Source organism: Maniola hyperantus, chromosome 9 (genome assembly GCF_902806685.2).
Source record: "Maniola hyperantus chromosome 9, iAphHyp1.2, whole genome shotgun sequence".
NCBI lineage: Eukaryota > Metazoa > Arthropoda > Insecta > Lepidoptera > Nymphalidae > Maniola > Maniola hyperantus.
In genome coordinates this window covers 9,640,319-9,666,301 of record NC_048544.1, presented here as the reverse complement: position 1 = coordinate 9,666,301, position 25,983 = coordinate 9,640,319, and the positions used below count along the sequence as shown (strand labels likewise).

The 25,983-nt window shown below is 37.7% G+C and overlaps 3 protein-coding genes across 6 annotated transcripts in view; 2 read left to right on the top strand and 1 right to left on the bottom strand.

The window, feature by feature from the left end:
* Positions 1–11,737, top strand: part of Tao (Serine/threonine-protein kinase Tao) — a 38,692-nt gene extending 26,955 nt beyond the window's left edge. For all 4 annotated transcript variants that reach the window (XM_069501123.1, XM_034971515.2, XM_034971516.2 and 1 more), the window contains exons 16-21: positions 616–742; positions 1,220–1,321; positions 1,841–1,975; positions 2,519–2,677; positions 2,914–3,032; positions 3,133–11,737. In XM_069501123.1, coding sequence (XP_069357224.1) covers positions 616–742; positions 1,220–1,321; positions 1,841–1,975; positions 2,519–2,677; positions 2,914–3,032; positions 3,133–3,256 — 766 coding nt within the window. In that variant the 3' untranslated portion in view covers positions 3,257–11,737. The remainder of the gene's footprint in view (positions 1–615; positions 743–1,219; positions 1,322–1,840; positions 1,976–2,518; positions 2,678–2,913; positions 3,033–3,132) is intronic.
* Positions 11,738–12,344: 607 nt separating this feature from the next.
* Positions 12,345–19,005, bottom strand: Nipsnap (protein nipsnap). Its single transcript, XM_034971520.2, has 6 exons — positions 18,819–19,005; positions 18,533–18,715; positions 17,514–17,682; positions 16,679–16,812; positions 15,976–16,109; positions 12,345–15,249 (listed from the first exon to the last, which is right to left on the bottom strand). Exons 1-6 carry the CDS (start codon positions 18,866–18,868, stop codon positions 15,101–15,103), a joined length of 819 nt encoding a protein of 272 aa, XP_034827411.1. The 5' UTR covers positions 18,869–19,005; the 3' UTR covers positions 12,345–15,100.
* Positions 19,006–19,619: 614 nt separating this feature from the next.
* The window catches only part of LOC117984854 (rabankyrin-5), a 50,395-nt gene continuing 44,031 nt past the window's right edge, over positions 19,620–25,983 (top strand). Inside the window, exons 1-5 of the mRNA XM_034971513.2 lie at positions 19,620–19,749; positions 19,854–20,159; positions 20,416–20,596; positions 23,448–23,548; positions 24,096–24,232. Coding sequence (XP_034827404.1) covers positions 19,746–19,749; positions 19,854–20,159; positions 20,416–20,596; positions 23,448–23,548; positions 24,096–24,232 — 729 coding nt within the window. The 5' untranslated portion in view covers positions 19,620–19,745. The remainder of the gene's footprint in view (positions 19,750–19,853; positions 20,160–20,415; positions 20,597–23,447; positions 23,549–24,095; positions 24,233–25,983) is intronic.

The window sequence follows — 25,983 nt, the reverse complement described above, 5'->3', positions numbered from 1 at the left end:
TTGTTGTCATAAACTTTTTACAGGTGCTTTTAAATCGTAAAGAGAATCTTACACTGCACTGTTTCGAAGTGCCCTTCTTACTGAGAGGAACCAGCAAGAGACTGCGGTTTCATCATGCTTGTTATTTTATGACAACACAAATGTCTATAGACCTTCAAACCGGTTTCATTACAAAGGCAATAATGGGAAGATTTTTGCGTAAAACAAACTGCACTAATCTAACAAAATTATTTGGTATAAACATTTATTGGCATATTGTGGCTGATTCCATTGTACACAATCTCTAAACTAAACTAAAATGATATGTCTTAATCTATTGCTATCCATTTCATACTTTTTTCTGCAGAAAACGATAGCATTAGATTTACCCCCGTATTCACAATCATTACTATGAGGTCTCACAGTGCGCTTGAACGCACAGTGTGTGGTTCCACCAATCAGATTATTTTGTCACGTCAATTTTCAATAATCTGATTGGTGGAACCCTTACTATGCGTTCGAGCGCACTGTGCGATTTCATAGTAATGATGGTGAATACGGGTGTTAGACCTGTTAATTTAGTTTAGTTTAAAGATTGTGTACAAGGGAATCGGCCCCATGTTTTATAACTTGCAGGGAAGAGCAGTTATCCAACCAGCACGCGACGGAGCTCGCCAACCAGCGCGAGTACATGCAGCGCGCGGAGCACGAGCTGCGCAAGAAGCACGCCTTGCAGCTCAAACAGCAACCCAAGAGCCTCAAGGTCAGCGTTTTCTTTATTTATCGTACCAAGGCGACTACGTACAATACCTGGGAGGAAATATTGTATATCGACCTGTAGAAAGAAAAAGCGGTTTCGTAGTGTTCTCTGTCGCTGAGACCGACGAAACGTCACATATAGTACGCGACAAGTCGAGGAGGGAACGCCCTGCACACCCGCACAGCCCCGCGCTAACCGGTGCGGATGACGTGTGAGTATGCAGGGCGTCCCCCTGCCTCATACCCCGATTGCGGACTCAACCTGTCGCGGTATAGTCCGTGTGAGAGAGACAACATAAAGCCAAAATCTCATTCTAAAGGTTGATGTACAATATTTCTTGCCGGCTACTATAGGATACTATACGATTAAAAGTGAATGCGATTGCAAACTTCAATAGGTATTGATAGGTATCGACTATTTTGTTGTTTGGTTACTTATATACCTAAATAGTTAACCAGTATGATTATTTTTCGTTTACAGCAAAAAGAAATGCAGATCCGCAAGCAGTTTCGGGAAACGTGTAAGATACAGACGCGTCAGTACAAAGCACTCAAAGCACAGATATTGCAGATGACGCCAAAGGTACACAATTTATTAACACTAGAATCTAGATACTGCGAATGCAGCTTAGAATTAACGAACACTTTAATTACTGAAAACTCTGGGTTTTTTTTAAATTAGAGATAGCGAGCAAACAAGCAGGCGGGAGGAAAGATTTGGTTATTTGTTTGTAGTTGATAAACTTTGAAGCTTCTGAATCGATTTTGATAATAATTAATTCACCATTAGTATTTATTCAGAAGTAGCATAATATGGTATGCACAATCGTGGGCTTTTAGCTAGTGCATAATATGATAGCAATCGTCTAAATATATAAAAGGAAAAGGTGACTGACTGATCTATCAACGCACAGCTCAAACTACTGGACGGATCGAACTGAAATTTGTCATGCAGATAGCTATTATGACATAGGCATACGCTAAGAAAGGATTTTCGAAAATTCAACCCCTAAGGGGGTGAAATAGGGGTTTGAAATTTATGCAGTCCACGCGGACGAAGTCGCGAGCATAAGCTAGTATTTTTTAATATTGTTGTTTTCAGGAGCAACAAAAGGAGGTTATAAAGTCTTTGAAGGATGAAAAACGTCGCAAATTAGTTCTTCTCGGCGAGCAATATGACCAGAGTATAAGTGAAATGCTGCAGAAACAGACTGTGCGCCTCGACGAGAGTCAGATGGTAAGGATTATGGCATGTTTATAACTCAATCCATACTTAATATTATAAATGTGAAAGTGTCTGTCTGGTCTGCTAGCTTTTCTCATCCCATCCGTTTAACCGAATTGGATGATTTGGTACCGAGATAGCATCCCCTGACTTACGCTACCTACCTAACCTTACCTAGGTAGGTTAAATAGGCAGCGTAACCTAAATCCATTTGGATGTATCATATGTTGTCGCAAGTATCATCTAGTTAATTAATTTATGGTCAGCCTTGTAAGTAATACGAAAAAACGTCCATATCTCCAGATAAAAAAGAACCCTTATAGGATCACTTCACTATCTGTCAAGACCTATCAAGGGAATCAAAACCCATATGGTACTTCCCCTTGACTAAGAATCGTGAAATTGGCAGCACTTTCTTATAGCAGAAGTAAAGGGAAAAATTTGAAATCGTGAATTTGTGGTTACATCACAAAAAAAAGTGTTATTTCTTGTATGATGGTACGGAACTCTTCGTGTGCGAGTCTGACATGCATTTGACCGGTTTTTTTATTCCAGATGGAGTGTCAGCAACTGAAAATGCAGCTGGACCACGAGTTGGACATGCTGACGGCCTATCAGAGCAAGAGCAAAATGCAGGCGGAGGCGCAGCGCGATCGCGAGCGACGCGAGCTCGAGGACCGCGTTGCCGTGCGGCGCGCGCTGCTCAAAGCGAAGGTAGGTTTGTAAGCCACTAAGAATATTTGGCGCAGTCGGTTGGATTTGCGCTGTTTCCTGTCCTGTTACTTAGTATGTGATTTTACGTCTCATCAACGACGTCGACAGAATTTGAGGATCGAAACACTTCAGTGTTAAAATAATGTGCCGTAACTGCCTGCCAAAAAATAACTGTTATTTTGTATGGCACGCCTTATCTAGCGTGCTTGTGTAATATGTCCATATCTGTGGATCAGATGGAGTCGGAGTGCGCGCAGTTCGAGGCAGAGCGGGCGGAGCGCACGCGCATGCTGCACGAGCGCCACGAGCGCGAGCTCGAGCACTTCGACAACGAGAGCACAAACCTCGGCTTCAGGTAAGCGTAGAGTATATTGAAATACAACCTTTCGTACACACACGGAACACTCACGATAGTTTGAACGCTGAAATGATGAAATAAATATGTTCTTCGACAGTCCAATAGCGATCGCGGAAGGCAGTCGAGAGGGGTACGGCGAAGAGGAGCAGTCTCTCTCTGGCTCGATGCTGTCACTCGCGCACAGCAACTCGTCCGCGAGCTTCCCCGCCGGCTCGCTCTAACCTGCGCCCCGCCCCCCACCACACACATACACATACACTCACCTACACACATTAAACTGATCACACACTAGAACGCACCGCACGTGCTAGATGAAACACATTCTTCGTTATTGTTAAATCGAGTCACGTTATCAGTACTCCTTCACGAGCCATACGTCCCTAATTTATGTTGTTAAAATCGTCTATTTCGCACATTGAAAACAAAACCAAAAATATTGTTTTTTTTTCAGTAAGATTTGCATTTAGCAATCGAGCATAAACAACGTAAAAAGTATAGAAGTTACCATGAAAACGCACGGATATGGTTTTTTCTCGCAGATAACAACTGATGTAATTATAACTCAGAACTGCTAATTTTTGAATAGTACTATTTTTGCTTTCAGTGAGCGATTTGTTTTGTAAGACTTTCCATCCAAATAAAGCATGAGCTGGCAGGAGACCGACGATAGTACAACAGGTGGAACTAGATCCTAGGACCTCTCTGATCCAGTGCAAACCTAAACTTTAAGCTATAGAAGTTACAACCTTTTTTAGCACCTCTGATATCATCGAGGAGCATGCTGACGTCATTCGCTTTTTTAGCACTTCGACCGACACGTGCAGTTCGGTTCTAGAGCACTGCGGCTATAGTCTGTGATCAGCTTTACACACACCTTCGTACATTCTACCATTCGCTCGTCGCATGCAAACATCAGAAGTGTCACAACTCAAAATGTTCTAGTTTTGTAGTTTACTTTTAGTCACTCATTCAAAAAAGAATTGCATTTTTGACAATACCAAACAAAAGCTTCAACACCGAAAACAATTCAGTTTTATGGCTATATAATTGGCGTCACAAATCGAGCAGTTTTTTTAATTTGTACTAGAAAGTTGTCGTCACAATAAAAAAAGAAAGTAAAAGTGGACAGAGAAGCGTATGTTTTACATATTTGTGTATGTATATATCGCTTACGGTTATGCTATTTAAATAAGATTTAATTAAAAAATAGGTAATTTTGGGTTGTGTCAGTTTTGTGATAATACTATCTCGTCGCTTGGTAACACTATAAGTCCGTACAAGAAACTTCCATCTACAAAAATGTATATGTAAAAAAATAAATTGATCACCCTTTACGTTTGATAACTTATTTTTAATATAAAAAGTTCTGTAGTGTGCATTCCAAATACATACAAGTATACCGATTTTGATGGAACTTTCAATATTATGCCGATATACGAACCTTTCACTGTTGTCACACACAATGTTTTCATATAAAGGGCGACGGCAACAGTGCGGTACAACGTAACTGAGCGCGCGTATGTGTGCTCAATCAATTACACAAGGAACTGAATAAAGCGCGTCGCCGACATACGATTGTGACGGCACGGTATACTCCGTACAAAATGACTTATCACGCGCCAAACTCTATGGTCTGGGCCAAACTGTCATGTCAAAAGTATGATTCACCTTTTAAATAAGGACTAAAATCGTACTTTTGATATGAAATTTGACACATAAAGCTAAAATGGCGTGTGGGAAGTCATTTTTTACGCACTATACCTACAGATAGTCGGAGCGAAAAACGCATACAGTTCCTTGTATTATAACTTCTACGGGATGCGTTGGCAAGTTACCGTCGCGCGTTATGTGTTGAACCCTTTTAAATGCTAAGCGACGACGAACCTACCTCTCTCGTCCTACCAGCGCTGTCGCTATAAAAGTTCATTTTAAATGTTACTTTTTCTTGCCGTCTTTGCACCGAAAATGTATTTTCTTTTCGGTTATTTTACACGTATCAGGCATATTTGGAGCTAAAAAAAATTACGTCGGTATCATTAATAGTGGCCTAATATTCATTGCTCAAATATTTAAGAAAATAACAATAATTAGAAAATAAATGAATGACAATAGGAGCGTTTCTAAATTATGCTTCCAATTCATGCGGTAAAATTTATGAAATGTGTATTCAATATCGTTAAATTAAAATTTATATTCATACACATTTTACTGATATCTTACATCACGATTCTGGTCGAGTAATGTGGAAACGCCTAAATAGCCGAATTAACAATAAGAAAGAAACAGTGGCGCTAATTTGAATGTACACAAATTCTAAAGTAACAGGTCTAAAGTGACTGTACATGACATATTTTTTCACTTAATTTCTAGTCCTGTCTAGATTTGTTAATTAAATAAAATCAAAAAGTTTTGACCGACTTAATTGATCCGTGTCGTAAACATTTCTTGTCTTTTAGTCTGGCTCGATGAACGACCAATTTGAACACTTCTCGAATGGCAGAGCGACACGACAAATTATTATCTATATCATTCTGATCGCCTACTGTCGCGTTATCACTACAGCCTGTCTAGCTTCACACGACAATAACACTGTTTTTGCGGGATAAATATCGAATACGTAGCGAAGTAGCATGTACCTACATGGAGTATAGAACTTATTTTTTTTTTTTTTTTTTTTTTTGTTTATTTGAAAGTAATCAACAGCGTAAATACATAATTATTATTTAAATTTAAATCTAGGTATAACAGAAGGCCAAAAGAGATTACTTAAAATTATAATTAAACTATTTTAACAGAATAGACTTTAAAAAAATATTTTACTCACTTATAGGAAATTTTTAATAGAATTTCTTATGGTTACTTTAATTTTGGCGAAAAGCTGTAGTGACAGCCGACTAATCAGCTTCGGTTTCGGCTAGAAATTGACGTTCCGTCGGGTACTAATAGTTTAGATTTTGTATACAACCTAAATAGCAGCGTTTCTTACGATTATTGTTATTGCGATAACTTTAAGCGACAGTGTGTCACCCCATCATCCCATTTTGACAACTGAGACTGTACAGCCCTCCCGTATTATGTGTTCACATTTCATACGTCAGAAACGCGCAATAAAACATTTTTAACAATAAGTATTATCGTCCGAATTAACACTTATCGTATCACAAAGGGGCGAAGATAAGGTCATCCCGAATTACATGAGCCGTCACGTAAGTTGAAACAATTTGCTACGTGATCTTAATTATCGTTCGATTATCGATAGATGGTATTTAGGCGCGAATTCTGAAGGCCTTTTACTAAAAAAAAATTCTGTGAATTTTTTGAATTATAGCCAAAAACGTAGAAATGTACGTTTTTGGCCATAAAAATATCCCCTAAATAGCCTTCCCGTTCTGAGAGCGTGCAACCCGTGCTTGAAATTGTGAGCTGGCGATGGGTTGATGATATATGTTTCTAAAAAAATAATGCATTTTAGGACCAAACAAAAACTAACTAAAAACCGGTCCTGCGTGGCATTCTTTTTTTGAAACATTGGTTTTTGGAAACTCTCCATTTTTAGTGATAATTCAACAATTAATGTTTTTACACTTTTTAGTTAAAGGACTTCAGAATTATATAGACATAGGTATTAAGAATTTGTTTGCTAGTAAAGGCTATTTACTGTTATTGCTCATATTGTATCAACTTTCGTGGCGGCGACCACCTTAGTGTATTGTGAATATAAAAATTGTTATCGCGTATTTTATATTGTAGTTTCAAAAACTTGCTTTATTCTATTTTATTTTTTGTCTACTAATGTTTTTGTTAAGTCTTCCAAAAAATACTTACAGTATTTAATTTAGCCAATAAATAGGGTCCGGGAGGGCGTTTCCTATAATCTATTACAATATTAAGTTTTTAAGCACTCCATAATAATAATTAATTCTGTAAGTGTATTTCTGTAATGTGTAAGTGTGTTTTGAACATTTGTTACAGTGAGCACCTTAATAGGGCCGTGGTCCGATGAACATAATTTATTTGTTTTATAAGTTAATTTTAAAACTTGTCAATAGGCAGATGATTCCAAATGTGACTTGGACAAAAATTTAAGAGTCATAATCACGCTAGCGTTTTGCGAGACGATCGATGAACGAGCTTGCGACGTTCTCAAAATATCTCACACAGTCACTTGCACTCGCGTGCAAATACTTTGCATCGTTACGCAGACGCAGAGATCATGATCGCAAAACGCCATCCAGTCTGATAAGGCTCTTATTATGTTCCAAGTCATACATACAAATATAAAAATTTACATACTACATAAAAATATCTATATGTCATATTATAATGAAAACGAAAAAAAATAGGGCATTAGAAACACACTTTTGTACAAATGAGAGATGTTTGTATGCGTGGTAAAGAATTATGAAATATAGAATGACTCGCGGTATGTGCCCAAAGCGCGATTTAAATGATGTAACAGTGATGTGAGCATGAGACGCTTTTATTAGAAATTTTACTCAAAAACCTAGCTCCATTTATTTATCCGATGGTACGTATTTTATACTCGACTATTATCTACTTCTAATACAAATGTAGATAGGCAAAACATAATTATTTGTATAATCGATTTGTTTGAAATAGTCAAAGGTTAGCTCTTGTATAATATTTATTCCAAACAAAATGAGAAATCGTATTTACTTGAGAAAATCATATCGATATTGTTTTGTAATTGGTATGTACACAACCGTGGATTTACTTATTAATTAATGAATTTATAGTGTCTGCCATACGACCATATTTTGTTTACATATTTGGACCATTTTAATCATTAATTGTTTCAGATAAAATGTTTATTTTCAACGTGGTTACAAATTTTTCAAAAACGTTAGGCCGTCCATCACAATACGGTACTTGTCAACGGCTAAATCAATGGAGGAAAGGTTGTAGGACGCATTATTTAACTATAATAATTCTACTCTTGTAAAAAATGTAGTCTATCGTAAGTTTCTATAGTGGTTTTAGCAAATTTTTCATCTTGATCCCCTATCAAATTATTCAAGATCGAAAAATTACCGAAAATACCATTAAAACACCTCAAATGATATTCTAAGGTAAACGTTGTAGTTCAGCGAAGATTCTTCAAAGTGTGTTTTAGATGGATGGTCACGTTCGCTTTTATATACTAATTTTCCTAATATTCGAATGTGAAATACATTCAAAAGCAAAAAAATATATGTATACCTGCAAGTATTATGTAAGTTTTTGCGATTTTTCCAATTTCGGTCCAGGTACGAAAATATTATTTTATATTCAGAAAAGATAAATTAGTATATCAAAGGCTCCCGACTCGTCTCAGGCGACTGGTCCCAACTCCGAAGGCCTCGGTTGCGAGCGCAGTCGCCGACGCCGCGCCCGCGCGCCTCACGCTTTACTATTGAACAGGAGTATATTATTATTATTTATAATATTAGATAGTCAAAATTATTATATTCATATCATTAGGTTTTAATTTAGGCGCCATTTTTGCATATATTTGTTTGTTAAAAAATTTAATGAGCGGACTAATCTTGTTTGTTTTGGCCTAGAATTGATTTTATCTCGTATTAGGTATTGGAAATATTAAACCAATACAAAGTGTATTATGCTTGCGCTAGATTTTTTATTAGACTTTAAATAAAATATAACACGCTTTATTGAATCAAAAAAATGCAGGTGCTGTGTATTGAATGTTGTATAACTGACTGCCAATTATGTTTTGTAAATATTACTATAAAATAATATGTATGTATATTTAATGTAACGAGCACACGATTTGCCTTACCGGTGGAGGGACGCGCGCGGCTCGGCGTTTTGTATATAGAACGATAATATATAATTAACTGCTATACATATACATAGCTGGTTACTTTGTAAAGGGCGAGTGCGGTGTTGCGGCGCGCCCCGCGGTACAAAGTGCTGTTTTCTTTATTTAGTGTTCTAATACAGGATTGTATTGTCAACTAAGCTTACCAGTCATAATATATGTATAGACGAATACATATTATTTAATTTAACGCCGATTTTAGTCATAATTATCCAAATTTAGTTAATTATTTTATTGTTTTGTATTTGAACTCTCTTCTATATCACATTGCTTGTAAGCATCACACGGTGTGATCGTTTTATATTATTCGAGTCTTAGTGGTTCATTGTTTAGATATTTCAATATTCGAGAAATTAGCATGTATAACATAGGAGCTAAAGTATATCAAAATGTCGGACGAGTATTTTTACCGTTTGACAATTACGTCGATACACAATGTTAATTGAATGTTTTGAAAAAAATATTGTTTTAATTATTTTACCGAATATTTGTGTAGTAGTTATATTGTGGCATTGTGTACCGATGTATAGAAAAGTAACTTCAACACTGTCCTCCTCCCGAACTGACCAAATTAATGACAATAATCTCTAGACACAGCCGAACTAGACTTGTCATCTCGTCTCCATACTGTTGTTACAGTTCTTGCGATTCACGAAGACGATTGATCTTTACTTGTGGTTACGTGGTTTGTCATGTTATGGGCATTGCGTACGTGTGCGTTCATGTCGGACCAATCAGTCGCGAGCAAGCGCTCGCAAACGCACTTATTCCGATACGACTTACCCACAAGCATGCAGAGCCACTCGTCTTTGTGAAATGCAAAAACTATATGAAAGGACCACAACTTAAAGTGCAGCGGTGGTCATATTCTACTCTCTCTTTAGTCTGATCATATTATACGCATCAGAGCGCTGCAACAGAAAGTTTTGGCATTTGATAAAAAAATCATACATCAGAGCATTGCGAATTTAGGTAGAAAATTATACTTCATAGTATAGTAGTAGTAGAAGTAGCAGGAATCATCTAGATTCCTGCTACTTCGTTCGCGTGAATTTGGTTTTTAGGGATCCCTTTTTATTAATCAAAATCCTTCTGCGGATCTATGGTATAGAGAGAACCTATACATATGCAAAATTTCAAGTTTCTACAATTTAGGCTGTGCGTTGTTTGTCAGTAGTGTTTTATATTATGAAGATTTTATATTTATGAAGATTAGAAAAAATTATTTGTAGAAATACCTGTGTATAGGTATGGTAAAACTTTTTGCATCTATTACATTTGCCAATTAGTTGCCACCAAGAATAAATCAAAGGTTTCCCATAAAATGGAGAAAAATTACCTATTATTTTGTTTTTTAATGATTGGATTATTAAAATTTAATAAGTTTCCGTCCTGCAGCGCTCTGTATGCGTTATTTAAATCTAAAACGTATCTACATATATCTCTAAAAGCACTAGAAAATATGTATCTCTTTTGAGAAACACAAAACGCCAACGAAAGTACAGAACAATGCACGACTTGTTTTGTAGCATTTGTGAACGTTAGCCGTATAAGTCCAGTGATATATTTAATGTTTAAGGCAACTTTGTATAAAGACTGGAAACTCGTATAACCACCGTTGTACACTATACCAAGGTCGTAGCAATATCTGGTAATGAAGCACTATGGAATTGATTCGTAAGCTGTAACTTTGCTTGAGTGCAGTAGATGGTTGGTACTTAAGGTTAGGCGCGTAGCTGTCGCTGTGTAGAGCCTCTTCCGCGCCGGGCAGGACTTTGGCTATGCGACACGGCTAAATGCAGCTATTGACTTAGGTGGCTACAGACGAGCAGTCATAACTGACCGTTTTAACTGTTCTATACTCTATTCTCGGAAAGAAGTTAGTATAGCGCTCTCTCTGTTACGTAATCCCATACAAATATAGAGACAAAAAACTTAGTGGCCGTTAACCATTTTGAGGCACCAATTAATCACAAACATGTTTTCAAAAAACATTCGAAATCCAATTACAAAACATAGTTTCGTTTTTGATTGGTTGTTGACTTAAAATGGTTATCGCCCACTGAGATGTTGTCTCTATCATTTGTGTGGGATAACGTAATGGAGAGAGCTCTGTACTATTTACTTTCCGCGGATAGAGTATAATGGCAAAATTTGATTGAAATTGAATTTACGGCACAAGACCGTGGCGTGTGGATGTCCCTGTAAGATAGATATCCAGTCCAGCAGTGGACATCTATCAGTTGGTGGTGATGATGAATGTCCGTTATCAGTTCAACCCTCAGTTCTCAATGTTGCCTAATGCCTACTTATTATAATGATTTAAATGAACAGTCAGACTGTAAAAATAACTGCACGTGTGTAGCCAGCTTAAGGTTATCACAATGATCGTACAAATGACTGCACCGGCGAGGAGAGCGCGCGTAGAGCGTAGGTGCATCGGTTCCCCTCCCAACCTCCCACCACTTGCTAGTTAGACTAAGAATGTTATCACCCATAATGTCGCGAGTGACATATTTTATACTATAGAAGTACCAAACTCGTAGTTAGCGATCACGTATTATGTACATTGTAACTATTTTTATTTTATTTTTACCATTGTATAGTCATCTACCACGGACGTTAGTTAGCAATATTCGCGCGAGGTGCGACAAGGTGCGGAGCGGTCGCGGGAGTGGCCCGCGGGTTGTCTGCACGCACTGTTGTTGTTTTCTTTTTATTTTTTGTTATATATTTAAATAACAATCGACTTGTAGTTTTAAAATAATTATTATCTTTAATTATTATTATTATTATATTGTAATATAATCTTATTAATGAAAAATCAAACTGAGAATAAATAATAGAAATGAAAATTAAATGTGTATTCATTTCAATATCCACCTTCATGCTACTACTACTAGCATACTACTTCAGACTACAAAACACAAAAGAATATAATTTAGAATTAAAATCCACAAACGCATGATTGCGATGTTTTTTTTTAAATTCAGTATTAACTTATAGGCGCGGCACGCTTGACCATAATCACATGATAGAAAATGACGTGGCTTAAAGAGTGGTTATGCACTCATCTTATCAGTCTGTGAAAATACGGATATTAAAAACTTGGACCGAACTCAGATAGTATTGCTTACGCACTAATACGACCTCAGAAATCCTTGGAAATCCTCTATTCAGTGGACATCTTTGACAAATTACGTCATATGTCCGATTTGAATCTGAGGCCCTCCGAGATATTTTCACGGAGAACTCTGATGACGCAAGACGGACCTAGTACGTACATACAAATAGATCTATGACTACTTCGAAATGTATTTTCACGGATTCGGATCGATTGCAGTGCGTAATCACCCTAAGATAGGACGTGTTTATATGCCAATTCATTTTAATTAAAGATCGTTTCAAAGATACCCGGGATTGTAATTCGTACTTATATGTCCTGACATTAACTATAAGAAAATGCATTATAATTGTATAATATAACAATTTATTTTAAATACATTATTTTATCTTCAGCTATTAAAAAATGCCGCTTTTTAGCGTAGATATAAAAACATTTGTTTGATTTCTATTTACATTTATACTTTACTCCCATAGTGTAGGGATGTGCTTAATTTCTAAGATCCGTATCCTAGATATTGGCATACAGGTTTGTTTGATTTCATTTTAATTAAATAATAATTACGATATAAAGAAAAAACATTAAAAAATTATTATCATTAGTGTCGACTCTACAGTCAATGCATTCGGATGGAAAAATATCATACAACGTGAGAATCTTGATATCAATGGCTTGTGTTGTGCCCCTGTAGCTATATTTCATAAGCATATACATTTGAGCCAAATAGACGGGTTACGCAGTTTGGAAATAAATAACTATCGAGACAGGAAAAACATCTAAGAGTAGATTAAAACTTCATTGTGCCAACACTTCATTATTATCAAAGAGTATTATTGTCATCGAGCGGCCATATTACAGATAGCTCGTACAGTTGATCATAGGATTCCCGGATGCCCTGTATTTTACAGGTTACCCCGTATTTCAGGGTATGATAATACAGAAACTCGTAATTGCTAAAATAAAATAGGGGATAAATAAAGCTCCCGTATTTTCACAAATCCAGACGGACCTGTCGAAACCAAACCCTGCCGTTTTGTCCAGTAGAAAGAATTTTTTTTGTGCGGCAATGCGTTTACCAATACCCGCGTAGCCGAAACCGACTCAGTATTGATACTATGAAGGCAGAATTACAAGTTAAATGTAATTTTAAGGTAACATGCAAGATGAAGATTAGGTTTTATACCTACATTTGTTTCACAAAATGAAGAACTTTCAAAAGTTTGTTTGTTTCTTCAAACAATAAGTATTAAAAAAAAAGTAAAACACTGTCTCCCGTAAAAAAAATTAAAACCCGTATTTTTGATGCTGGTAACCCAGAAATCAAGGAGTGACAGGCAACCCTAGTTGATCACGTACACGGATCGCTCGACCAGCGGACTGCAGTTGAATTTTCAATTGCAGTCGACTGCTTGGTGCAGTCTAGTATTTACTAGTGTATGACAAAAGAAACAGTCGCTTCGACTACAAGCGGCCTTACACGGAAAGCAGTCTGCCATGACTGCTTCGAACTATATGCTATATAAGCTATTGAGCTATATGCATAGGCGCTCCGCATTGCACAAACTGGTTTGGCGTCGGCTTGTAGATTGCACGGTGCGCGGTGCGACGTCATTACACGTAAATCGCGGGTAACATTTCGTGCATTACCTACAGACCTTAGCTTAGTTTATTATCATAAGAGGAATGTGCAACATCCACACAAACTCTAGAGTTTTTGGATGTAAAGCGGATAAATGTACATTTATTATTTTGGTCGAAATAAAGAGAAAAAAAAATGCCCGTGTACGGCCACTTTTAGTAGTGTTCGATCAGCGCTACTCAAGGCGCTACTTCTCTTGTGTCACGTCGAAGTCATTTCATATAGTCAAAAATGGATTAAGTATATTAAAAGATGACAATAACTATCTTGATTTCACATTAGAACCATCGTATGCAATATACCTATCGTAGGAAACGTATCTTGTTTATACGTGTACAACTTCAGGCTGTTACACATTGCGACAACGTTGATAGATTCCTGACTTTCTACGAACAGCTCTCGTTAGGTAATGAACAGAACAACTTTAAAGCAAGAAACTTTAGGTCTTCTTATCTTTCTTATCTACCGTTAGTGTTGCGACGGTTGCGACACTCGTATCTGTCCACGTTGTCGAGATCTGCAAACTTTGTTCTAGGCCCAGTATCCACCAAAGCGGAAATGGGTGGAGAGGGGAGAAGAGCGGCGCAGCATGTAGTGTTTCCATCAAAGTGAAGAGGATATCTATATCAAATGCCGCCGCCAACTATTCGTAGTATATCACTTACGTTCGCGTCTCAAAATAAATAAGCTTATTAGCTCCTGTTGACACAGTTAAGACTCTCTGCCCACCTGCTCTTTGGGGTTAATACCGGGCTTAGAGTGCCTGTCCACTGAAGCGGAGCGTAGATATTCAACAGACCAATTGTGACACATAATAAAATTATCACGTGATCTAGATAATCTGATTGGTCCGCTCACTGAAGAGGCAATAAGCCGCTTATAGTATTCATTAGTTTCGTGGGGCCGCTGAAAGCGTAAACCGCTCTACTCTGCTTCGGTCGACAAGCGCCCTAAAGCCACATTGCAGTTATAAAATGTTTTAAAACATTACTGAAAATTAACTGACACAACATTTACTAACATTGGCGTCGATTTCACCAACATCGAGTGACGTTTAACCGAAGAATAAATCGGGTAATGACCATGTAATGACAGTTTTTGTATTGAAAACCTGCCAAAATATCAAATTAACTCTGGGATAAGACTTATTTTACGTTGGTGAAATTGGTACATTTGGTATAGTTCGCTACAATTTGTGACAAAATGTTAGCTGGCAAATGTTAAATAACATTTTTTACAGTATGCGACAGAAAGTAAAGTACATCGGACTTTAGAATGACATTTTGGTTTTGTAAAGCCGCAGAGCGTTGTCTATGTCGCTCATACCTATATGACGTTTTGTCGGTCTCAACGATATGGACAACGCTCTATAAATCTGCTATCTGTAAAGGTCGATGTACATTAGTTTCGGCCACGTACTGTAACTGCAGTGTGGCAGCAGCAGTGTTCGTTCGTAGAGTTTACTGCGTGGGCGAGAACTCGGTGGGCTCGAGGATGCGGCAGTGCATCTCGCGGATGAGCGGCACGGTGTAGGCCACGCACTCGTCCCAGCCCGGGTTGCGCCACGTGCTCTCGCGCGTCTCGCGCCGCGCCTGCAGGTCCTTGTAGCCTGGATGGTGACAAACAGGAACTTTTAATCCACTCTGAGTCTTTATTTCAATGAACTATATTGTGACAATAATAAATCCATATTAATATTATAAATGCGAATGTATTTCTCGTTTTCACAGCCGAATTGTTTATAGTTCGTACAAAATAAGTTATCACGCGCCATTTTAACTTTGTGTCTTCTGCCATGACAAAAGTACGATTTTAGTCCTTATTTTAAAGGCGAACCGTACTTTTGACATGATAGTTGACACAGAGTTTATATGGCGTGTGAGAAGTCATTTTGTACGGACTATACAGAGATTGAATGCTTTCTGAAGATGGGATAGGCTAGTTTTTATCCCGGATAATCAGTTCCCACGAAATTTTTAAAAACCCTAAATACTCGCGGATAAAACCGCGGACATCAGCGTTTTATCCCAGATAATCAGTTCCCACGGAATTTTTTTAAACTTAATTTCTGACGCATGAAAGTGCGGGTGTCAGCTAGTCCATATTAATATTATAAATGCGAAAGTGTGTCTGTATGTCTGTCTGTCTGCTAGCCTTTTACGGTCCATCCGTTCAACTGATTTTGACGACAGATATAGCTTGCATCACGGGGAAGGACATAGGCTACTTTTTATCCCGGAAAATCAAAGAGTTCCCACGGGATTTGTAAAAACCTAAATCCACGCGGACGAAGTCGTGGGTATTATCTAGTAATTTATAATTCTCTTAAACTCACACCAAATGTGATGGACATTGTACAGTCTGCCGATTTGGGAGAAGTACCCCGCGAAGGCCTCGTTCTGGGCACGTCTGTATGTCAGCCCGCGCGCCCAGTTGTTGCCCCACTCGATCATTGTGCCGGGCTTTAAACTGAAACCGCAAAGTAATACAGTATTTCAATAGTTTTTTTTAAGTAGGCCATTGCAACTTCTGTACAGTGTACAGTGATCGCGAAACAAGCTTTTTCCGGCTGAGTTTGTTGTGTGGGCTCTTCTCAGAGCTGGGCATGTTTAGGACCATTGTAGCTTTAGTTTTAAGTTTATAGCCTGACCTGACCAGGGTATATAAAAAACTGTCTCTTGTGGCGCCACTAGTATATTGTTTATGGTCAATAAGTAATGTGGTCTTGTACAAATTAGTTCCACAGGTTTTCCACAATAATATGGCGAGGTGTTTTATTTTTCTGGGCAGGGATTTTTAAAAAAGGTTCCCATGGGATTTTAAAAAAACCTATATCCACGCGAACAAAGTCGCGGGCATCAGCTAGTAGTAAATAAATACAGAAACCAAGCCATTTAAAAGATAACAAACCAGCTACACAATTATTTTGTGCAAATTTAATTTATTCATTCGTCAGGTACAAAGGAATCTAAAAATAAAATTTTAACGCTACTTAAAATAAAACAAAAGAAATTAGTAACAATAATAATTAGGCATACCTATAGGATCTTATCTCGTAGATGTTCTTGCCCGGACGCGGCTCGCCTGACGGCCAGAAGCTAAAAGCTAACAAGTATTGAAGATGGCGCGATCTCACGAAATTGCCTCTCTCCTTCTCAAGCGCTCTGTAATCCTGTAACATTAAATAATTGAATGTATATATGTCACTACCCCTATTATAAATGCGAATGTGTGTTTTTTGTTGGTTTGTTGGTTGGTCCTTCAATCACGTCGCAACGGAGCAACGGATCGACGTGATTTTTTGCATGGGTATAGTTTAAGGCATGGAGAGTGGCATAGGCTACTTTTTATCCTGGAAAATCAAAGAGTTCCCACGGGGTTTTTAAAATCTAAATCCACGCGTACGAAGTCGCGGGCCAGCTAGTAACTGTATATAAATACTAAAGTACTTTCTATCAAAATAATACTTAACGCACAGCCCCCGCGCTAAGCCGGTGCGGAATAGCGCGGGTGTGCGGTGCGTCCCCCCAAGTCATAGGTATATTAGGAACTATCTGTGTTTTCTTAAGCCTCATCGGTCGGGGGTTCGATCCCGGGCACGCACGAAGTTGTGTGCTTTAAGCAATTAAATATCACTTGCTTTAACGGTGAAGGAAAACATCGTGAGGAAACCTGCATGCTTGAGAGTTCTCTATAATGTTCTCAACTATGGCTTATTTCCTTCGGCCTTCTCATTCCGAGAGGAGACTCGTACTTAGTAGTGGGCCGGCGATGGATTCATGTTGAAGTGCGGCGCAGCGAGCAAAGACAAATATATGAAACAAGTCAGATCTGCCGTCCTCTGTCTTTAGAATCTAACAAAGCGTCACTTACAGGATTTTCTCTGAAGAGAATCTTTGCTTTATCAATCTTCTCAAAGCCGCCGACGTAACGCCACAAATGCAACGCCTGGTCCATGTCTCCTACTGATACTGTCCATGATCCAACCAATTCACATCCTAGTTCTGACTTGCGAGACTCCACAAATTCTGATGATGTTTTACTAAAGAAGAGAAGATTCTTAATGAGAAATTTTACTTCTGGTGTATTATTTTTACTTTAAATAAACAACAAAACAACATACAACAACAATTAAATTAATGTTGTCTTAGTACATACTATTATTTTATTGTAAGTTAGGGTCAAGGTATGTTTATATGATAATATGAGACCTTTTGTGATAATCACAGTGATAATAAAATAAATACAAAAATACCTATTATTTTTATACTCTCCAACTTTCCAAATGTCTATAAATTATAGCCTATAACATTCTTAGATAATCCATCATCCTATTGGTAAAAACAATATGAAAAGCCATACAGACGTTTCTGAGATTAGCCTGAACAAACACGAACTCAGTGCGGCAGGGGACTTTCACTTATAATAATTACTTAACAAAGTTCCAGTTAAATAAATTGAGCTTTTCTATTGCTGAATGATGACACATTTGCCCTGGATCCCACACAGGAAAGTAAGAATGCAGTGAGATTGAAGATACTTGCTAAATTGAAAGAATACCTACCTACTACCTACCTACTTACATCTAAGTACCTACCTAATAGATTTCTAAATGTATTTTTAGTGTATTTTAGAAAGGTAAACACTTCAATAACATTATAAATAGTATCTTTGCTAGATGCCTTCCCATGGCTGGATTCCCATATGGTTGATATTTTGTGCAAATTATGGAATCCCTGACATTTTGGCAACGTTGCGCTATCGTGAGTTTTTATATACAAACTACCAAAGATCTATTTACAGAACATTGCATAATCGGCTTATTTACCGGTAGGACATAGTAACAACTTTTAAATAAGTCGTGACTCGTGTGATACAGTATATGTACTTACTAGTTTTGTAAATATTTATCAACGGAATCTGGTCTAATGTTGTGAGTATGCAACGCGTATACAATCTCCTTGTCGCTTAGCATACGGCTATGGGATTCTTTAGTTGGCTCAATCTTTCGCACCAACAACTTTGAAATCCAACCATCGTCAGAGATTGATCGCGAGTTCGTTGTTGAAATTAGCCTGCAAAGTAAACTTTACTTCATTAAAAACAATCGAAATTTAAACATTAATAATAATTAGTAACAAAAATGAAGCATAGCTTAGTTTGTTGCCTCTTTCTTACCTGGCACTTTTAGGTGAGCTTAAAACTAAAACCCTATGCAAAGAATTCATCTTCAGGAATACAACAATAATACAGTTGTTGTATTAATTTTATATTAACAAATATAAAGAACACTGCGATACTTCGTTCTTGTTATCAATTCATTTAACTCTACTTGAAGGTTATCTCGAAAATAGAATCATCGAAGACAGAAACTGAAACATTGCAGAGACATCTGTTATCGATAACAAAAAGCATTGATAACAATGACAGCTGTTATCATAATACTTTTTTTAACTGGCTTTACGGCGCTGGGGCTAAGCTCTAGGCTGTTCTGATATTCAATGTAGGTACCTACTCTGTGCTGTTCTGGGACTCCAACATATTGCCAGAGATATGATATAAAACCGGCCAAGTGTGTGGCGGGCCACGTGCAGTGTAGGGTTCCGTAGTCATACTCTTAACCTGTGAACTCTACTTAGCCATGATAGTTTTCCTTTAAAATTGATTATAATATATATGTATACTAGTTACTGCTGTGAATGATGGATGGACATGGCGAAACTATATGTACTACGGAACCCTAATAAACCACAGATATAAACCAAACCATCTCTGCGCACCAGCTGAGGTAAGTGTATGAGTTCTAAAGTTACCCATCCACACAGAATATTTTTCTGTTAAAAATTTGTCTATGGTTAACGTGACAGAGTCTGTGGTTAGTGCCAAACTATTGTCATTTCCAGGCCCAAAAGGGCTAGAACCTATAGCCATTAAACCAGTTACTACTCAAAATTGTCCTTTGTCAACTGTCACTCAATAGTTCTGTCAATTTCGCGATTTTGTTGATAAATTACTTTGCGGATCAATTTAGTTTTATTTTCGTTTATTAAACATATAATAACAATTATTTAATCAGGGGACTCTGCAAATTGTTTAATCTCCGTCATGGGTAAGTTGTTGCGAACAGTTCTAGAGCCTTTGTTCAAATAAATATTAGTGGGCGGTGTTGTTTATTAATATTTTGTGTGTCCGAAATTTTGTTAATTTATGCAGCGTCGAGCGAAGTGACAAAGCTTCAGCAGCATTTAACGCTTCTGAAAGAAGAATATAGCAAGTTGCAGAGCCATTGCGCGGAAGTGGAACGGAAATATATGCTCGCAGCGGCGTCGGCTGGTGACTTGAGTGAAACCAGTTTTGTCGCTCGACTTCTAATGACGGTGTCCACTCTTTACGGCAGGGATACTTATTCAGATATCGTGGTTAAACTGCAGAACAAGTCTGTTCCCGGTCACAAGTTTGTGCTTAACGCTCGCTCGGACGACTGGAATGAGGAGGCTCTAAGGAATCTTACAGAACTAGGTAACATTCGCAATATCTAATCCTACGTAAATGTTCGTAGGATAATACTTATGTATAATTTTTTATCCAGTCTAAGTATGACAGTAATTTGCGGCTTTTACTAATCTTATCTAATCTGTATGAGTGGGCAAATGCCTACCAAAATTAATTATTGCACATTAGAAAAACTTGCTTGACAACATAACTAATCTCGAAGTACACATATGCACATCATCATCGTCATGTCATCATGGTAATGTTTTCTTTTCCATTGTAGACTGGTCATCTCTCCCCGATGATGTGGGTGCAGCATTGCTTAAGTGGCTATACACAGATGTGGTGGACCTTTCTCGAGGAGACTCATTTGCACTTCAACTTATGAAATCAGCAGCCAATTTCAAACTGTATGGTTTAGTTGGAAAGTGTGAACAGGCTCTAATTGCATCTGTTGGAGTGAGGTAAATACTGCTATACTGATATGCCAGCTATAATATTGGTATTTGGTACCTTCAAAAGAAGAGTGAATATGCACCTTATATCCAGGCATGCTCATCATCAACCTATTAATTGCAGCTAAGCACATTTAAGCGCAAGCCTATATAGTTAAAACAATACTATACTATATGTTGAATACTAACTACTATACTTCGGTGCTACAACCCTTGGTGGGTCTTTGCTTCCTCTATGCATTTCATCCTTCACTTAATTTAACTAACTACCATTCATTATTAAATCATTAACTACCAAATTTTTCTTTTGTGGCTGTGCAGGTCTTTGGTCACTGTATAATGTCAAGTCTTCAATCCATGGTGATTGCGACTATTTCAAATTTCCTGACCAGTACTTTTGCCCACCTGGTGTAGCAGCACTTTCCTAAATGCAATTACAACTATCTACCATATTAATGTTAAAAAGCAAGTATCTTTGTTGACATTCGGTAAGGCACAGTTATAGCTTGCATCATTTGAAACATTTGAATACTTTTTTTTTTTTTTTTTTTGTTGTGCCTTATCATGCTATCAGTCGATGGACTATGAGCAGATTGGTTGGAGGACTGGTTGGCGTGATTGGAGACAACTTCCCCAGCGGGAAAACTCCATGGGTCTCAGCTAATTATCCAATATATGCTTTCTCTTTAGTCGACGAATCGCCTGCGGCATTGTCAACTGCACTGCCAGACGATTTGGATGGTTAGTAAGTCTTGTTTTGTAGTTGCAACTATAGCTTCTAATCTCTTCCTTTACTGTGTTGATATTTAAGTGCTCATGGAGTTCCGATATCTGCAAGAACCATGGCGCGTTGGATAGTTGTTTCAAAATGTAATTTTGAGCTCTTTGTACAATTTGAATATTGGAGTCACATGCTGATCCCCAGAGCTCAATGCCGTATGACCATATCGGCTTTATTATTGTCTTGTATATCAGGAGCTTGTTGTCTAGGGAAAGTCTGGAGTTCCTTGAGAGCATCCAGTACAGTCCTCTATATCGGTGATAGATCTCATCCCTCTTGGTTTGAACATGTTTTTTCCAGGTGAGCCTTCTGTCTAGGTGCATGCCCAAGTATCTAACACTGTCACATTGCGGAAGCTGATTGTTCCGCAGTGAGACTGGAGGACAGTTTCCTCGACGAAGAGTAAATGTTATATGGACTGACTTTGTACCGCTAGCTTTTATTCTCCATTTCGACAGCCATTTGTCAATCTCGTTTAGACCACGTTGTAGAATAGCCGAAGCTTCGTCAGGATTTTCACTGCGAGCAAGGACAGCGGTATCATCTGCGAATGTAGCCACAGTAACATCGTCAATTCGAGGTAGGTCACTCGTATAGATGGTGTAAAGTACAGGACCTAGCACTGAGCCCTGTGGCACACCAGCTGTAATTGGGTGAAACGAAGAGGTGTATTCGGCTTCCTTGACTTGAAATATCCTATCAGTCAGGTAAGATTTCAATAATCCGAAGAATGTATGAGGTAGTAGCGATTTAATTTTGAACAATAGTCCTGTATGCCACACTTTATCAAATGCTTGCTGCACGTCAAGGAATGCAGAAGAGCAGTATTCTTTATGTTCAAGTGCATCTCTAATTGTTCTGCATACCCTGTGTACCTGTTCGACAGTTCCATGATGCTGCCGGAAGCCAAATTGATGGTCTGGAATGATACATCTTGAGCAGAGTTCCTTCATAAGTCTCTGCAACACAACTTTTTCACAAATTTTTGATGTCACAGGTAATAAACTGATTGGCCTGTATGAGGTTACTTCATGGACAGGTTTACCAGGCTTCGCTATCATTATAATTTGTGAGACCTTCCACAGTGCTGGGAAGTAGCCAACACGAATGATGCCATTAAACAAAATGGAGAGAAACACAAAACCTTTTTTGGGTAATTCTGATAGGACTTTTTTATCAATTAGATCAAAGCCAGGCGCTTTCTTGCTATCCATATGTTTTATTATGTTGATAATCTCACTTGGGTTTGTTGGCGTAATGGGCATATCCAATTGAAAAGGCTGACCGAGGACGTCTTCTATTTCTGTTTCATCAGTGTCAGGATCAGTTTCATTTGGCGTGAATATTTGGGCCAGGTGGTTTCCAAAGGCATCAGCTTTTTGTTGCTGACTTCTAGCCCATATGTTGCCCTCCAATCTGAGTGGTGGCTTAGGGTCTGCAGGCTGATTTAGGTTTTTGCAAGCACGATAAAGGGAGTAATTAGTAGCACTTGTTGCTGTCAACGATTCCAGATATGATTTTGTTAAAGTATCCTTTGATTTAGCTATGGTGTCTTTAAGGTCCTTAATTGCTTTGTTAAGTACTGTTTTGTCTTCTGGATGTCTACTATTGTGCCATACTCTGCGTAGTCTTCTTTTTTCCAAGATTTGAAATTTAATTTCCGATGGAACTGCATTGTGTCTTGGTGAAGAATTGGAGATTTCTGGTGTACACTTCCAACAAGCTGACTGAATTGTGGTCATAAACTTAGTAGTAGCAATATCAATGTCTTCCTCCGATTTGAGCGCTATTTCTAATTGAAGCTCATCATTAACTATACTACGAAACGCTTCCCAGTCCGTTCTTTTATTGTAAAGTTGTAGCCTTTTCATATTGGTTATTGCTTGGGCACTCATGGTCAGTATCACTGGGATATGATTAGAGACATTAGACATTTGAATACTAAGCATAAAATTGGCAAACAGAAATATTAGTCATAAATCCCTTTCCCTGAGAGGTGGTTCATTAGGTATACCAGATCATAACATAAATTTAAAACTAAATTAGTTTACAACTAATTAATCTTTGTTGTATTTTCAGGAGTTGTGTGAAGTTCTACTCTGCAGCAGATGAGATAGGGGCCTCGGCTCTGAAAGAGCACTGTTCAGGTCTAATATCAGCTCACTGGGATGATTTAACAGGTTCGTTATTGTTTATATTGTCAGTCAGTTGTGCTGGGAGGCACCCCACACTATGCATACTTGAACACAGACTCTCCTCTATAATCTATATTTTTATTTAAAGCAAATTGATATTTTCTGTGCTGACTGTATTTTGCAAAATATAAATAACGTGTTTGTGCAAAAAGAGGCTGATACACTGACTCAGTACAGTGAGGATCTCATATAAAACATAAAAATGAGACTGTTTAGAATTAGACTAAACAACTAACTTTGACACTATGGGCCATAGGTTCGATTCCCGCACTAGACAAACCTTTGTGTAATGAATACAATTGTTTGTGATGAGTTTGGGTATCCATGTAGGTATATGTACAATGTATATATTACATTATTATATTGAAGTATGCATATTATGCCTAGGTACGTGTTAATTAATATTAGGTGACCACAATCTAAAATAAATAAGTAAGAACTATGTAATTACATGACTCATTCACAATGACAGGACTGAACTACTTCACATCCCTATTACTTTAAGTAAGGCATCATTATTTTAATTACGTAGGAGAGGACTTTGCGCATATGTCGTCGGCGTTGCTGTACCGCATGCTGAAGAGCAAAACCGCGCAGCCGCTGCATGGCGCCGTTAGGCTGCTGCGCGAGGACGTTGTGTTCCTCTGCCTCGTCGAGAACCACTCCAGTGTGAGTACATCTTTATCTTACTTATACTCACAATGACAGCCTTAGGGCGGTTACGCATTCATCTGATCCAAGTCCTTGAAAATACGTTCCGAAGTAGTCCTAGAACTATTGTGTGGTAGCTTATGACATACTATATGATGCCCGCGACTTCGTCTGTATGGATTTCGGTTTTTAATTATCCGGTGGGAACTCTTTGATTTTCCGGGATAAAAGTAGCCTATGTCCTTCCCCGGGATGCAAGCTATCTCTATATGTATAAAATTTCGTTAAATTCGGTTGAATATATGAGTCTCGTGAAAAGCTAGCAGACAGACAGACACACTTTCGCATTTATAATATTAGTATGGATAGTATGGATGACGTAGATATTTTTGTATCCCTATTTTCACGGATTCAGATCGGATGAGTGCGTGATCGCTCTTAGCCTTCGTACGCATCCGATCCGAATTTTTGAATTCTCGATCCGAAGTAGCCGTAGTACTACTAGTATGAACGGTTGCGCACTAAAGCCGAATTTCGTTTTCCGAAGCCGAGAATATCTCCACTTTGAATTATTATATATAGGACCCGAATGAACAGCACGTTCACGGAAAACTGCTATGTTAACACATGCATTTATAAACCATTTTTGTTCTTTTCATCAAATATAGCTGAATATTTAAGGCTAAAATAATTACAATGGTTATTGTATGCTTTTATTATCAATAAATTTATCTAATGAACTTTGTTCATCAACCGGAATTTTTTGCAGCTTAACATTACTAGACTTTACAAGTTTAGAATTATTTACACAAAAAAATATGATTTTATTTTACGAACATGACAGTGATTTTATTATTATTCGAGTGAGGTATTATAATTTTAACCACAAGTTATTTAAAATTATGACTAGCAATAATAAAATTAATTAATAAGTACTACCTATGTCGTTATTTGGAATGGAGCTTCAAATTTACAATTTCATTGTAAAATAAGCCTATACAATAATCATATACTCAAGTGCCAACCCTATTAGACAATCAAAAAAATCTATTTCAAAATATGTATATTTTTTTAAAATAGAGATAGCGAGCAAATGAGCAGGCGGGTCACCTGATGTTAAGTGATAACCGCGGCCCATGAACATTTGCAGCACCAGAGGAACCGCCCGATGCGTTGCCGGCCTTTTAGGAATTTGTTGGTCTGCCCCTTGAATAACCCCATATTGTAATCTAAAGGGAACACCACATAAGGGAGTTGATTCCACAGTTTGCATGTGCGTGGAAAAAAGGATCTGGCACAACGGGTGGTCGAAGTTCTCCATAAACCCAGGTGATGATGATGGAATTGATTGCGATGGCGTGCGGTGCAGTTGTAGGAAATGATGTAACTTTTTTAATGGTAGACCCACAAGGAGACGTTCTTTGTCGGTCGAAATCACATAATTTAAATTGCAATATATTAACTCTTTACAATGTCCTTTTGTTTAAATTTTGGTAGCAAGAACAATAACCTCACACATGACTAATGTCTACAATTTGAATAAGGACCTCATGACTAAGAACCTTAAATGGTTTCATTTGTTGTTCTAATCTAACAGCTTATTGTTTTCATGAAATAGAACTGAAGAAAAAAAAATAGTTACCGTCATATAAGTCATCAAAAATTTTAAGATTCTTATCTTATTCGATTGTACAAAAATCTCTAAACTAAAGATCTTAATTGCAGAAAAAGATGGCTCTACTTACTTATAGATAGATACTATTTCGATT

What these genes read in the sequence shown, in the direction of transcription:
- Nipsnap (XM_034971520.2), bottom strand. Translation starts at nt 18,868, where the DNA reads ATGAATTCTTTGCATAGGGTTTTAGTTTTAAGCTCACCTAAAAGTGCC. An exon ending in TTCTCTTCAGAGAAAATCCT is followed by an intron (nt 16,813 to 17,513) that starts GTAAGTGACGCT and finishes TTAATGTTACAG; the next exon opens with GATTACAGAGCGCTTGAGAA. An exon ending in TACGAGATAAGATCCTATAG is followed by an intron (nt 16,110 to 16,678) that starts GTATGCCTAATT and finishes TTGCGGTTTCAG; the next exon opens with TTTAAAGCCCGGCACAATGA.